This window comes from Gastrolobium bilobum, unplaced genomic scaffold (assembly GCF_033153095.1).
Source record: "Gastrolobium bilobum isolate Gb01-03AN ecotype WA unplaced genomic scaffold, APGP_CSIRO_Gbil_v1 utg2308, whole genome shotgun sequence".
NCBI classification, from domain to species: domain Eukaryota; kingdom Viridiplantae; phylum Streptophyta; class Magnoliopsida; order Fabales; family Fabaceae; genus Gastrolobium; species Gastrolobium bilobum.
The window spans coordinates 64,740-78,938 of NW_026899815.1; the positions used below are offsets into that span (position 1 = coordinate 64,740).

The following is a 14,199-nucleotide window of genomic DNA, read 5'->3' on the forward strand; positions in this document are numbered from 1 at the left end:
ATAGTCTTGAGGAAATTCATAAAAAAAATCAATGAGAACTTGCTTGTTCTTATTCTTAAAACAGAGAAGCCTGAAAGAGTGGATCAACTTAGACCTATATCTTTGTGCAATGTTCTTAATAAGGCAATTACCAAGATCCTTGTTAATCGTTTAAAGCCGATTATGAATATACTTATTTCTCCATTTCAGTCTAGCTTTGTTCCTGGTAGAGTTATCCATGACAATGTGATAATATTGCAAGAGATGACTCATTCCATGAACAGGCTCACGGGGAAGAAAGCCTACATGTCTATCAAAATAGACCTGCTAAAGCTTACTACCGCTTAAATGGGGAATTTGTCATTAGGATTCTGATTGAAGCTGGAATTCCGTTGCATATTGTCAAAATCATTGAGCCTGCATAAACTCCTCTAAGTTTCAAGTGCTTTGAAATGGTAATTCAAATGACCAATTTACGCCTTCAAGGGAAATTCGGCAAGATGACCCAATCTCGCCCTATTTATTTGTGCTTTGTATGGATAAATTATCTCATTTAATTGTAAATCTATCCACAAATAAATAGTAGAAACCTATGAAGGTTGGGAAGAAGGGTCCTCCAATTTCCCACCTTATGTTCGCGGATGCTTCAATTTTATTTGGAGAAGCTAGCCTTGACCAATTAGAGGTGATGATAGGCTGCTTGAAAGAATTATGTGATATGTCTAGCCAACTTGTTAGCATCGAAAAAACGGTGATTTATTTCTCTAGAAATACTAACACCCCTATTAAGGAAGTTATCACACAAGCTAGTGGTTTCAAGGCTACAAATTCTTTGGGCAAGTACTTGGAGTCTATGTTGTATCATGGCAGGGGAAAAATGAGGAATGTTGCTAGTGTTCTTAATCGAGTAAAGGCTTGGCTTTCTAATTGGAAAAGTCATTTCTCTCCTTTGCAGGACGTGTGACTCTAGCTAATTTTTTCCTAAGTTCTATTCTTGTTTTTAATATGCAACATAGATCTATTCCCATTTCGGTTTGCAACAAGATTGAGCAAATCAAACGTTCTTTCATTTAGGCGGACACTCTTGAGAAGAAGAAGGTGCATCTTACTGCTTGGGAAAACTTGTGCAAGCCTAAGCATGCTAGTGGGCTGGGTATCCATAACCGTAGGGTTCATAACGACGCATTATTGCATAAGGTTGCATGGAGAATGATAAATAATAAAGATGCTTTATGGGTGCAGGTCCTCATTGGGAAATATGAGAGGAATCTTGACTTTCGAAGACAAACCAGAGTGCAGCAGTTCGATTTCAATCTTTGGAAAAGAGTGGGTTGTGTGTGGAATGGTTTTCTAAACAATCTTCAATGAGACATAGGAAATGAGAAAGACATTTATCTCTGGCAGCACAGATGGACTTACCTCGATAGTCCCCTTCTTGATTATGCTACGGTGTTGCGATCACAACAAGTATACCAGTCGTACAAGTAATAAAGAAGTGAGTAGAATATCGTTCCCACGAGGATTAGTGTTTCAACCACTAGTTCACTATTTTTACTTAAATTGGTAAAATCAAATTTGGTTTGATAAGCATAATAGAAATCCAATTTTAAAGAAAACAATTAAAAGAACAACCGCCAAAAATAATTAAATGCAAGAAAAAAATTCTAATAATTAAAGAGGGATTTAAAATTAATAATAAAAATTGCAGCCAAGTATACTTCATCTCCGATCCCTTTTTATGATTCAATTCAATTCAATAAATTTCTATCCCAATTGTTTCAAATAATTCATTATCTAAATAATTAGCTAGTTAAATCCTAATGACTTAGTGCCTTTAACCCTTTAACCTAATTGGAATTCTAATGCCTTAGTAACTCCCCCTTTTTTTTGGTAAACATTAGTAACCCCTTTTAGATTAAGCTTTACACGCGATGAATTACAAAACTTTGCAATTCCTACCAGCCTTTGTCTAGATCAAGTAAGAATTGGTGTTTATCCCTGTCTAGATTACGACCCCAATATATTTATTGCGAACCCTAACCCTCTTTATTAGGGGTGTTCATCAACCGATCCAAACCGATTCAAACCGCGGTGACCGAACCGAAAAACCGAAAACCGAAAAACCAAAAACCGAAAAAAACCGCAAATTTTAATTGGATTGGATCGATTTTCGGATTGGTTAATGAAAACCGATCCAATCCAAACCGATCCATTCCCTTTACCTACTTGGACATTTCCCCAATCATAACCCAAAAATTTCTAAATCCAAGACTCATTAACCCATCAACTAAATCCAAGAAAAAATCTAGTCACTTCTCATCAACAAAATTTTATCTGTATAGAGCTTCATATCTCATTGCCCAAAAAAAAAAACTATATTATCAGTTACTGATGCTTTTGTATTTCAAAAAATAAATAAATTTGCAAAGCCAATATATACAAAAGATATTATTTGCACAATAATTATGAAACAAATTTTAGGATTTTCAAAAAACCGAAAACCGATCCAATCCAAACCGAAAAAAATTGAATTGGATCGGATCAGATCGGATTTGAAAAAAAATCCAAACAGAATGGATGATCACATTATCAAACCGAATGGATTGGATCAGATGATTTTTGCTTTCAAAACTGACCCAATCCAGACCGCGAACACTCCTACTCCTTATTCCTATATGGTTGGTGAGATCATACAAGAATTTAAACAAGCAATTCAAGATAAGCATAAACAATTAGAGACAGTTTATTAATACAAAGAATTGAATCAAATAAAGGATTCATGTCGGATCTATATTCCTATTTACAATAAAAATTAGCTAGACATATTTGGCTTAAACAAACAATAAAATAAAAGAAAATAGAAGAAGTCATAGAATGGGTGTTGGTTGATCTCACAATGACGCTTCGATCTCCCTCTACCTTCGTCCTTGATCTTTGCAAACTTTGAATTCTATGATCTCTGCTTTCTTCCTTTGTGTGTGAAAGAATGAATCCCCTGCAACCTCCTTTTTATAATTGAAGAAGCATATAATTTATTACCCTTTAAAATCACTAATCAGATTTTCATAATTATTCCATCAAAATTCTCTTTCCAAATCTTCTCAGAGAATAGTTTCCTTTTAAATCATAATAAATCTTCATAGAATCCACAATTAGATATGCTTCCAAATTCTCTTTTTATATTGACAATCAACCAAATATAGAATCAGAAAATTTGAGCCAACATTCCTAGTAATATTTTGGCCTACCAAATAGTTTTTCGATAACATTCTTGGGAAATTCACTTTTCCAGCATATTCCTGGGATTCATGATTCTCGGGAACAATTTTTTTCTCTTCTATCAAACATTCCCTTAAGGATATAAAATAATATTAATTCAGATAATCTCTTATTTGTGATATAAAAGTAATTTTAATATTATTTTTTATAATTAAAACATATTTATTTTAATATAGTAATGTAATTTTTTTTGAGTAAAACGCCTTTTGAGTTCTCAACAAAAATCACGAGGCTTATTTTAATCCCTTAGAAAAAAAGTCTACTTGTGATTTTTTTGAAATTCAAAATAGATCCAGTCAGTCAAAAATCGCGGTCCCTTTGAAATTCAAAAAAAATCCACGTTAATCATACGAAAGGACTAACATGGTTTATTTTGAATTTCAGAAGAACCACACGTTGGTTTTTTCTCTCTAAAGAATTAAATTGAGTTTCGTGATATTTATTAAGAACTCAAAATATACTTTTTTTTTTTTTTTTTTTTTGAAATACATAGTAATGTAATGTTAACCAATGCATTCATGCATCCATTATCTTTTTCAACTAAAACAAAAAAAAGTAGATTCTCAAAAAATCAATACGTTTGATTGTGTTTTAATTTTTTTTCCTTAAAAATGTTTTATGAAATAATTATGAAAATAAGTGTTTTTTATGTTTTTTTTTGTTTTAAAAGTTAAAAATTAAAACACAAAATAAAATAATTTTTTTATTTTAAAAACTAAAAACCTGTTTTAGTAACCGTATTCAAAGCATTCAAATAGGCCATAATTTCCAAAACATTAACAAATAAGGAAATGATTCATGTGCTACCAAAAAAAAAAAGGAAATGATTCATGCAGTCATGGAAGGAGACTGAACTGTTCTTTTTAGTGTTTACCCTTTACCAACTCTGCACTCTCAAAAGACTCCATAGTTTTGAATTTGGGATCCTTTCGATTCACCACTGTCCCTTTCAATCTTCACAAACCCTACTTTGTCACCATTGCTCCTTCTCTCTAAATGGGTTGGAATCTCTTCTTTTGGCTTATTATTTGTTTCCCTTCCAACATTGCCCTTCTCGCTTCAACTTTCTACCAGGTCTTCTATTTCACTTACTACTCTTGACCCTTTTTTCTCCTTGCATTTTTTACTTCTTTTCTTGGCCAAAGGTTAAATTTTTATTTCAATATCATATTTTATTTATTTATTTATTTATTTTTTGGGTTTAAGGTTTTGATCCTATCTGACTTGGAAGCTGACTATATCAACCCGTTTGATGCTTCATCTCGGATTAACTACTTCGTACTTCCTGAGTTTATTGGACAGGGAGTGTTGTGTGCCCTTTGTCTCTTCACTGGTCATTGGTTCATGTTTTTGCTCACAGTTCCTGTTACTTGCTATCATGTCATGTTGTAAGTAAAGTTGTTCTGTTCTTATTGCTTTTGTTGGGGTTTTCTTTTTCTTTGACCAAATGAAAATGAACAATATGTTGTTGGCATGACAATGTATTTAATGCGTTGTTTATGTGTGATGTTTTTGCTGCACATGCTGTTTTAACCTAGCCTTATAAATGTTCTAATATCAAGTATTTTACTTTTGGGAGGTGTTTGGTACAGGATAAATTTTTTTTGTGCTCAGAGAATCATTATTCGGAGGAATATGGTGGAAAATCACTTTCCCAAGAATATTATCAAAAAACTGTTTGGTATGCCAAAATATTACTGAAATTTTGTTCCAAAAAAGTGTAAATTTTTTCCAACACTTGGTATTCCAATGAAGGGCATTTTGGAAGAAAAATTGTACACAAAACAAAATTCCCAGATTACCGGGGAAATTTTCAAAAACCTTATACCAAATATAGGTAAATAGGATTACCAATATCACTTTCCCAAGGATCTCAAAAAATTCCCCCTACCAAATAACCCCTTGAAGAATTAGTCTGAACTGAAAACCAAACACTCTTCAGGTAACTTATATATTTAGATTTTATTTTTTCCCTACATTACTGCCTAGATGCAAGCACATAACTGGTCACATAAGAGGGCGAGCTTAGAGCAGTGATAAAACTGTTTCTTTGTGACTCAATGGTCACGAGTTCGAATATAAGAAACAGACTCAATGGTCGGTTGGTAAATGCAAGAAGGGATCTACTTTGCTCAGGGAACCAAGGGGGTGAAGTTCTTATATGATGTGATTGGTTGCGCTTTTTGTTTATTCACACTTTTATCTACAGATCTTTTATGCAAATTTTATTACATGTTAACTGGAGTGATCATTCCAATCATAATTAGGAGACTTCTATGTCTGCTGCGGGTATACTCCTCCTTTTTTATGTTTCATCAATCTTTAATTCTTATTTCATAGAAAGTTAGAAAAAGAAAAGACGGAAGATATTGATAACATTTTTCACTTGAGAATGCGGCTTGCTTCAACTCATTTTCCAGAGCTTTGCCACAAAATTGATATAAAGCTATTTTAAACTTCTTTTAATACTTAGCAGTTATTTGATCTGTAAATTACCAGATTTCTTTCACCATAGAGACTGAGAACAGTATGAATACATGGAATAGTGGTTTCCTCCTGCCATGGCTGGAAAACTGCTTGAACCTATTGTTTTATCCTCTCTCTTTTACCATTCGGATTTGGAGGTTTTGATTGAAACTGTCTTCACTCATATTTGTTTTTCCTCTTTTCTTCATATGAGCTGTTGGATATTTCATGATGACAGATTAGATGGAATCTTTAAACTCTCTATTTGACTATATTGAGGTTTATTGTTTACTTATTTATCATTGTAATTTACTAGTTTACGTTTCTGAGCTATTAATTTGTTAACCTTGTTTACCTGTGGTGTAGATAAAATGTACTTATGGTGCTGTTAATTTGTTAACCTTGTTTACTGATTGTGTAAAATGAAATGAACTTGTGGTGCATGCAAATGACCAAGCTAGTTTGATGTTTAAGAATTTTCCAACTTGTGTATCTATATTAATTTTGGATTATTTTGGGGTGATATAAATATGGGAAAGCAAGTTACAATGATGAGAAATTGAATTATTTAATGAATTTATGTTTGTACTTATCTTGTTTTGTATTTCTATTTAGGGTTTATCTTATGAACTTTACGTTCTTTTGTCATGATTATTCTATTTCAATGATTCAGGTATGTGAAAAGAGAGCATCTTATTGATGTTACTGAAGTTTTTAGGGTACTTAATGCTGAGAAGAAATTTCGGATAGCCAAACTTGCTTTGTACTTAACGGTCCTCATTGTCACTATCTTCAGGTTTGTCATTCCCTTAAAATAGCACATGCTTATCTACTGTGCTTTGTCTTGTACAGTCTTAGTGCATAACATTTTATCTATTCTTTTTCTAATTAGGCCTTCCATTAGGATTCTTGTTGCAGGAAAGATAATATTTTACAATTCCAAGTTTGAAGAATTAGACATTCGGGTAAATGCTCTAGAATTATAGGAAAATTTTGTAATCCTCCCAAAACATATAGTCTACACTTCTTTAGTAGATTAGTATTTATTTCATTAGTATTGTAACCAATTTAGCTGCCCTGGTTTTAGAGACTCTCAGAATCCTCTAAATAAAATTTATTGACTAGTCCCACTCCTACTGTATTTTTTCCCTCCCTAATTCTTTTGTTCTCCAATATAGATGTAAATGAGTGAAATTCTGTAAGTGACCTTGATTTTGTGATAATTGATATTGCAATTGGTTTTGTGTCATACTTATGGTATAAGCATACATGTAATGTATGAGCAAGTTTGGATGCCTCTGTCTATGTGCTTTCATGACCTGATAAAAATATTTTATCCTCTAAATTTTGAAAAACATATCAGATACCAAATGAAACTATGTAAGTTAAAATATTTGCTTCATTTAAGAAAGAAAATGGTTATGAATTCTTTGCATATGAAATGAATCTTTATTCTTTTAAAACAAGGGATAGGATATTGTGACACCCAAGTTATGTTACACCCATGTGACACCCAGTCAATCTCACCGTTAGATCGCTTATGTTGATCCAACGGTTATATTTATTTCCATCTTTGTATGGTCATGATTTCTCAAATTTAATATTTTATATTTATTTCTACCTTTGTATGGTTATGATTTCCCATATTTAATGCTTTCACTTTAAATTTGGGAAATCATGACCATACAAAGATGGAAATAAATATAACCGTTGGATCAACATAAGCGATCTAACGGTGAGATTGACTGGGTGTCACATGGGTGTAACATAACTTGGGTGTCACAATATCCTATCCCTTAAAACAATTCTTTAATTGAGATATTACTAGTTATTAACTTGTTTTTGCAAAAATACCTTCTACAAACTTAAATGTGAGTTGCTATAGTTCTGATCCGCATTATTCTTTTTACCAGATTAAATTGAAAAGACCATACTTATATCTCAAGGGAGTGCTAACGCATCTTTCATGCATTATATAGTATTTTTCCCATGCCTTCTGTCAGTTGACATCATTCAACTTTTAGTTTTTATGTATTAGAGTGTCTTATTCTCCCATATTTGTACTTGTCTCTTTTCTACCGACTAAAATTTCTTTTCCCAATCAAAAGAGCATCGTTCCACTTCTTTTGTATTGTTGCATATTTGGACCTTAATGAAGAATAAACCAATATCCATTGTTAGTTAATTCCAAGTATAAGCTGAATTTACTTGAAAGGAAATATCTCCTTTTAAATCTGGATTAAGAGATCATCTTTGTGTTTTAGTAGTATATAATGCTAATTAGACATGAATCCTTTTTGTCTCTTCCTTTTGCTGTATTAATTTTTAAATCAGTGAGTACAATCATGATGAGGGACAGGGAGGGAAGTTGCAAATTAAGCGATGCAATGTTTAAAGGACTGGATTCAAGGTGCCGACATAAATTTGAAAAGTTCATTGCTGCTATTATTGGCACGAGTGAAAGAACTTCTGCAGTGTGCTTCGGTGTTAATCACGTGGAGTTGTACACAAATCTTACCTAGAGGCTAGAGGATCAGCTGCAACTACAATGCCGACATAAAACAAAAACATGTTATATTACGAAAGTTGGTTTAGCAAGAATGCCAGATCCTTTGTTGCTTCTTCTGTGTCTTGTAATATATCAGTGTGTTTTTCTTATATTGATAGGAACTAGGAATTTTATTACAAAAAATAGGGATAAACCCAATTACAGAGATCAAAATCACTGGTTCATCATTCTTACTCTAATGAAAAAGACTGCAGAACTTCGAGGGTCTTAAAATCTCTCTGCCCAAAGACCCAAAACTTACTCAGTGACTGATGTCCTCTCCCTTGCATTTCCCTGCCTTTTATATTTGCTTCTCAACCTTTCCCCTTGTGGCAAGGTTGTTGCAGCCCAAATTCCTCTTCTTCCCTTTACTCATAATTCCCACGTGGTCTAACATAGGAGTGCCTAACAATACCGCCCTTCAAAGGATCCACCTTGTCCGTAAGGTGGAGGTCTGGGTAAGTGCCCTGTAATAACTGAAAGGAGTTGTACCAGGTTCCCTTTGCTTGAAGCACAACATCCAAGTGATGATTGAAGCATAATAATTTTCCACTATGGTCCCGTTGCTTGAAGCATGATGACTGGATTCCCAGTTTCTTGGGGACCTCATTTGTATCGCACTTTCAATCCAGTATCTGTACCTCCCAGGTTGAGTAGGAAAAAGTGAAATATGCTGCTAACTGATAAGTGCAATGTCTTTGCTTTCATTGATCCTTCCTTTGGCAAATAGCTTTCAGTCTTTCACAGATCGAGTATAGTTCAACATTTGGGATCATCTTGAGGATAAGATCAGCAACCCCATAGCCATTCACACTTCAAGCAGTAGACTCATCGACATTGTGCAAAATAAAGACATCAGATGTGTTCCAATTTTCTGGTTCACTTAGATAAGATATTCTTGCATAAAGCATACAATCCTCTGATGCCAAACCACACTCATGGTAATATCCATCTTCTAAACCTCCCCTACTATTAATATTCCAGTCAATTCTCGCAACATCTTGCTCTGCATTACCATGTTTTGATGGATTTTTTCTCATACAAAAGTGGGTCCAGGGTCACAAAATATAGAATCATTCATGCTGATCTCGTCAACCTTGATATGTTCTAGTAGCTGACTTCGTGTATTGTTCCCGTTTCTAAATATATTATTCTCTTTGAAGAACCGATCCAGCAGAACACCCTTCCCTTCACTGGCGCTTAAGTCTTCTTGTTGAGCTCCTTGAATTATCTTGCCACAAAGTAGCCAACTACCAGCACTGGAGCTTGTCGTTGTAATACCAACTTCACCCTATGCTTCCTTGAGGCTTGAGCTCCTATGTATACAGCTCCAAATTTACAGAACCCATGAACTAGAGAAGCTCAAGTTGGCGGTGAATTAACTACACATCCCTTACTGTTGCTAACCCCAACTAGTTTGTGATAAAGGGGATGTTGATATATTGATATGTTGTAATCTACGTGTGAACTCTATGCATTGTTCAAGTCAAAAAAGCCTGACAGTAGATTTGGAGGAGGGATTCAACTTATTAGAGGTCTCATGAAAGAACATTTGCTGCTCTAATTAAATCACAACATGCTACTGTTTGTCTATGGATTAATTTATTTTTCTTTCTTAGTTACTTAAAGATTCAAAGTACAACCCCCACCTTTAACAACCTATTCCTATTAGCATCTTGACATGTACATGATGGTGATTAGAGAGGTGAATGGCCAAGCTAGACCTTGGATGATTTTACTACTTCTGTTTAGTACTTGATGTGGGAACTTATATTTGTCCTTGAGAAGTGATGTTCTCTTTATTTCACTGTCCCATTCTTTAAAATCTGTCGTCATTTCATGTCCTAACTTCTGTCTTTGTAATGTGATGTCGTTTGTCGTGGTTGTGTGACTCATTAAAACCCTATATGTCATATTAGGGGGTACCATATTTTCCTTTATTATAAGGTTAAAAAAAGACTTCAGCATAATTTTCTGTGAATTTACAAATTATGTTCCTTATGCCAACATCTTCCCTTAACAAAACGCGTTGGTCTCTCGTGATCATATATTATTGTAATCTTCATTCTTCATGGCTAGCTATTTATAACTTCCTCAAGGAAACTGAAGGTCAACTTTTCTACCAAATTTCTTTTTGCAGGCTTACATTAATCGGTGTGTACTATTTAGGTATCGAAGATGATGATGACATGGGAAACCTTTGGTAAACCACAACATATGCTATGTGGCAACCAATGTGTAAGTTGAAACCCCTTTTTAGGGGGGTTGTTGGGAGGGTCCCCTTTTTAGTGGGAATTTGTGATTTGATTTGTACCCTTAGGTTTAGAACTTAGAACACAGCTGCTCATAGAAATAGAAATCTTAGTCATTAACTTGAATGAAAGACTGCAAACTCGAGTATACTCTTCGTTTGATATCTATTCTTTTTTAAGTTTAAATAGCTTGTCCACTGAATTTGATGTTTAACAGTAATGGAAAGAAATTAATGGAAGAGATGATTTGAATGGTACATATTATTTGGATGTTCAGAGTATGTGTGCAGAGGTGATCTGAATGGTACTTAATACTGATTGTTTGTTAAGAATGTTGTGTTATAGAAATTCCTTGTGCAGGTTTAGTTCAAGAGTCAGAACTTTGTGTATAATTTGAGCCTAAACGATATAATCATAGATGAGTAAACCTTCAATTTGGTCAAAAGATTTTCGAAGCGTTAATTTGGTCATTAAATAATATCTTGTTGACATGAAAATAGTTTGTAAGTTATTGTTTACTGGGACCAAATTGATGTTATTTGATGACCAAAATTCATCATTTGAGTACTAAATTTGATGCGCTAATCTTTTAGACACAAAATTGACGTTATGTTATGAGTATCTTAACCAGAGAACATCATGCACTCAAAATGTAGGACTTTTATAGGTGTCCTTTTTTTGGCTCCATTTGCTAATCGTCATTAATTTATGTTCCTCCGAGATACTTGTATATGGGCTTTGTTGGGCTCTGATACATGGGCCCAGTACCCATTGTGGTAAGTGATTTGTGGTGGCCTAGGCCCAATAGACTCCACCTTGATTTATACTCTGGTCCCGGTTTATTAAATAACAGAGCAGGCTCGAGCAAGGCATTGGATATTCTGGCTAGGGAAGTTAAATGAATTTGTTGACATTTGAAATGTAAAATTGGGTTCATTTCATATAAATAGTTTTTTGTTTTAATTTTTTATAGCCGGCTCGTCTGACCTTAATTTTCCTCTTTTATCTTGACTTAGGACACGGAGTTGATATAAGGATTTAAGAACAAAAATAATCTTCTTTATTAGGTGTCTCATTCACTAAATCAAGGTTCGTATATTAAAAGTTGGTATTAAATTAAGGGTTATCTTCACACACAAAAAGAGGTTGGGTCTCATTACTCTTTTTTTTTTCTCCTCTTACCTGTGGGTCCCATTTATACTTTTAAGTCTACAACATGAGGTAACTTTTTTTCTACAACATAAAAAAAATATATCCCTTAAATTAATGGGCTTTGTTTTTCTCCTTTAACAAGAGGAGAAATTGTTTTACAGATACATATTTCAGGCGAGTTTTATCGTTAATAAAATAAAATTAAATTAAAGCATATAAATTGATGTATGTGTGTGGCAGGAGAAATACTTTCTCCAACAACATGAGAAAGTATTTCCCCTAAATTAATAGCTTTTTTGAATTTATTTTGTGAAGTGTATCCACTACCCACAACCCTATGCACAGGGTTTGGACAGTTTGGTTTTAGTGAAAGTATCATCACCTTTGTTCCCCTCTAATTTTTTTTTCTTGTAAGCAAATTAATCTTCTTATTAAAATAAATTTCGGTCACCATCAATTTTTCTCTTAAGAGACAAACAAATGGAACCTTGTTAAAGGAAAATCTAACCATGGACGGAAAAAAAAAAATTATTTTGAGGGAATGATATATTTGGCCCCCAAAACAAACGATAGCAGGCATCAATGAAAATGACAATGGCATGTAGAGTGGGCCTTATCATCTTTCTGGCATCTGCCCAAACCCGACATACTGTGGTCATCTTGAGAATTGCATGTCTTTCTTTCAAATAATAATTGATGACTGGGTCCATTCCATAGCATCACGTGGGCCTGTTATCCGTTTATGTGTTGGTGACATGGTGGGTCCTTTCTGGGCCCTGGATTTGACGGCAGTTGTGTATCCCTGTGGGCCCTTCGGGCCACTCCAAGCTGCTATCAGTCATAGTCAGCTACTGCAGGCATATTTTCGAATAAAAAAAAAGGAGGAAAAATAGCGGGGACATTATGGGTTAACCGTATGATATTTACTACTATTGGTTTTGATCTAAACCAATTTGATACGGCCCGAGCAAAGTTGGATTCATATTTGGAGTAGTTCTTCCAACATGTTTATTCTTAAAATTCGAATTCGAGATCTCTCGTTAAAAAGAACAAATTTTTTATCAACTAAATCGATGGTTAGTGTTTTGGGTTTGTAATTTCGACGATCTTAGTTAAATAACCCGTGGTGGCCCAGTGTCCTTTTGCTCTTGGCTCAGGGCCTAGTCAGACTTAACTTGGATACTATAAGCCAATAAAATTGGAATCCGTCTTCTCGGAACCCAAAATTATATCCGAATCATGAGTTCCAATCCACGATCATTTCTCACTTTATATTGATAAGACCACGATTAATATAACTGTTAGGTGAATAGCTACCCCATATCCATTGATAATAACCGCTAATATATAACATATAAAAGGACAAGAATAATGGGATAAAAACAAGGTAGAGATTAATTGTAATAGGAGCTAGTATTAGAAATTTGAGCAAGAACGTGAGATAGAGAGAGAGACATTTCTGAATATTACTTATCTATTTCAATACTTTCATCGTGTATTTATACTCATAGCTGAGTTACATGATAATAGAAAGACAACAATTAAAATGACTTGGGTAATTAAAACAAACATAACTATCATAGTTACTGAATTGAACTACAAGCCCAGAACATAATCCTTCAAATGGGCTAGTCTACTTTTCCGTCTCACATTGTCACCACTATTGAGCAGTGGGTCTAGCTCTACAACTTGGGCTGTTACATTACCTTCCCCTGGAAAACTCGACTTGTCCTCAAGTCGGAAGGTGTCACGCTTCAAATGGGCTTGTGCGAGGGAATGGTCCACGACAGCAGTCAAGGGCATGTGGGTGGTTGACAACTCAATTGGCTGGGCACAGGAATTGAGTGGTGGAGATTGAACCGACACTGGTGAAGACTTACGGACCGTCGGATCATGTGAGTTGGTGGGTGCCGGCTGTAACTCATTAGTGGAATTGGACGACGTAGATCTTGCCGACAAGGGAGAAGAAATCTCAACCATTAAAAGTGGAATCTGATGAGCTTTCATAGGTATCTGTGGGACTTCAATCCTAGGAAAAATGGGTGACTTGTTCAAATGCGACTCTTCCCTGTCCTCCTCTTGGTTTTCTACTCGAGACATCTTTGCCGTTCCTGTTTGGTTTTCCCCTTGAGCTCCTATCACCTCTGTTGGTTCATAAGCCTTCTGTTTGTTTTCGTGCCCTAGTTGTCCCTCCTTGTCTTTCGTAGTCATACCCTTGACAGTTCCTTTTCTGGTATTCAACACCAGTCCCTCATCCTCCTAAGTGGAATCTTCAACCGGTAGATCCTGCCACTGTACTAGTACTTGAGTTATAAGCTCCCCTTTTCGCCAAATCTATCTGGAGCCAACAATAGCACATGGCTTGTGTAGCAAAGGCGTCTCTGTTTCGGTAAGTGGTAAAGGATGTATCTTGTAATGATGACCTGAACGAAAAGGCCGTAACAAGGAGACGTGGAAAACTGGGTGTATTCTCGCTGTAGGGGGTAACTTCAAGCGGTAAGCTACGGTGCCAATCCTTTCTTC

The 14,199-nt window shown here is 34.8% G+C and overlaps 1 protein-coding gene across 3 annotated transcripts; it reads left to right on the forward strand.

Annotated features, from left to right (window-relative positions):
- The first annotated feature begins 4,085 nt into the window (after positions 1-4,085).
- On the forward strand, positions 4,086-10,738 carry LOC133293743 (protein cornichon homolog 1-like). Of its 3 annotated transcripts, none has more exons than XM_061492343.1 (4): positions 4,086-4,332; positions 4,465-4,646; positions 6,398-6,520; positions 10,413-10,738. In XM_061492343.1, the coding sequence occupies exons 1-4, from the start codon at positions 4,255-4,257 to the stop codon at positions 10,477-10,479; spliced, it is 450 nt and encodes a 149-aa protein (XP_061348327.1). In that variant the 5' UTR covers positions 4,086-4,254; the 3' UTR covers positions 10,480-10,738. The 3 variants fall into 3 exon arrangements, with proteins under 3 accessions (XP_061348327.1, XP_061348328.1, XP_061348326.1); XM_061492344.1 differs by lacking the exon at positions 10,413-10,738 and adding an exon at positions 8,059-8,347; XM_061492342.1 differs by lacking the exon at positions 10,413-10,738 and adding an exon at positions 6,629-6,731.
- Positions 10,739-14,199: the final 3,461 nt, after the last annotated feature.

Coding starts and splice junctions, on each gene's coding strand:
- LOC133293743 (XM_061492342.1), top strand. CDS start 4,255: ATGGGTTGGAATCTCTTCTTTTGGCTTATTATTTGTTTCCCTTCCAAC. Junction 4,333..4,464: donor TCGCTTCAACTTTCTACCAG/GTCTTCTATTTC, acceptor TTTGGGTTTAAG/GTTTTGATCCTATCTGACTT. Junction 6,521..6,628: donor CTCATTGTCACTATCTTCAG/GTTTGTCATTCC, acceptor GCCTTCCATTAG/GATTCTTGTTGCAGGAAAGA.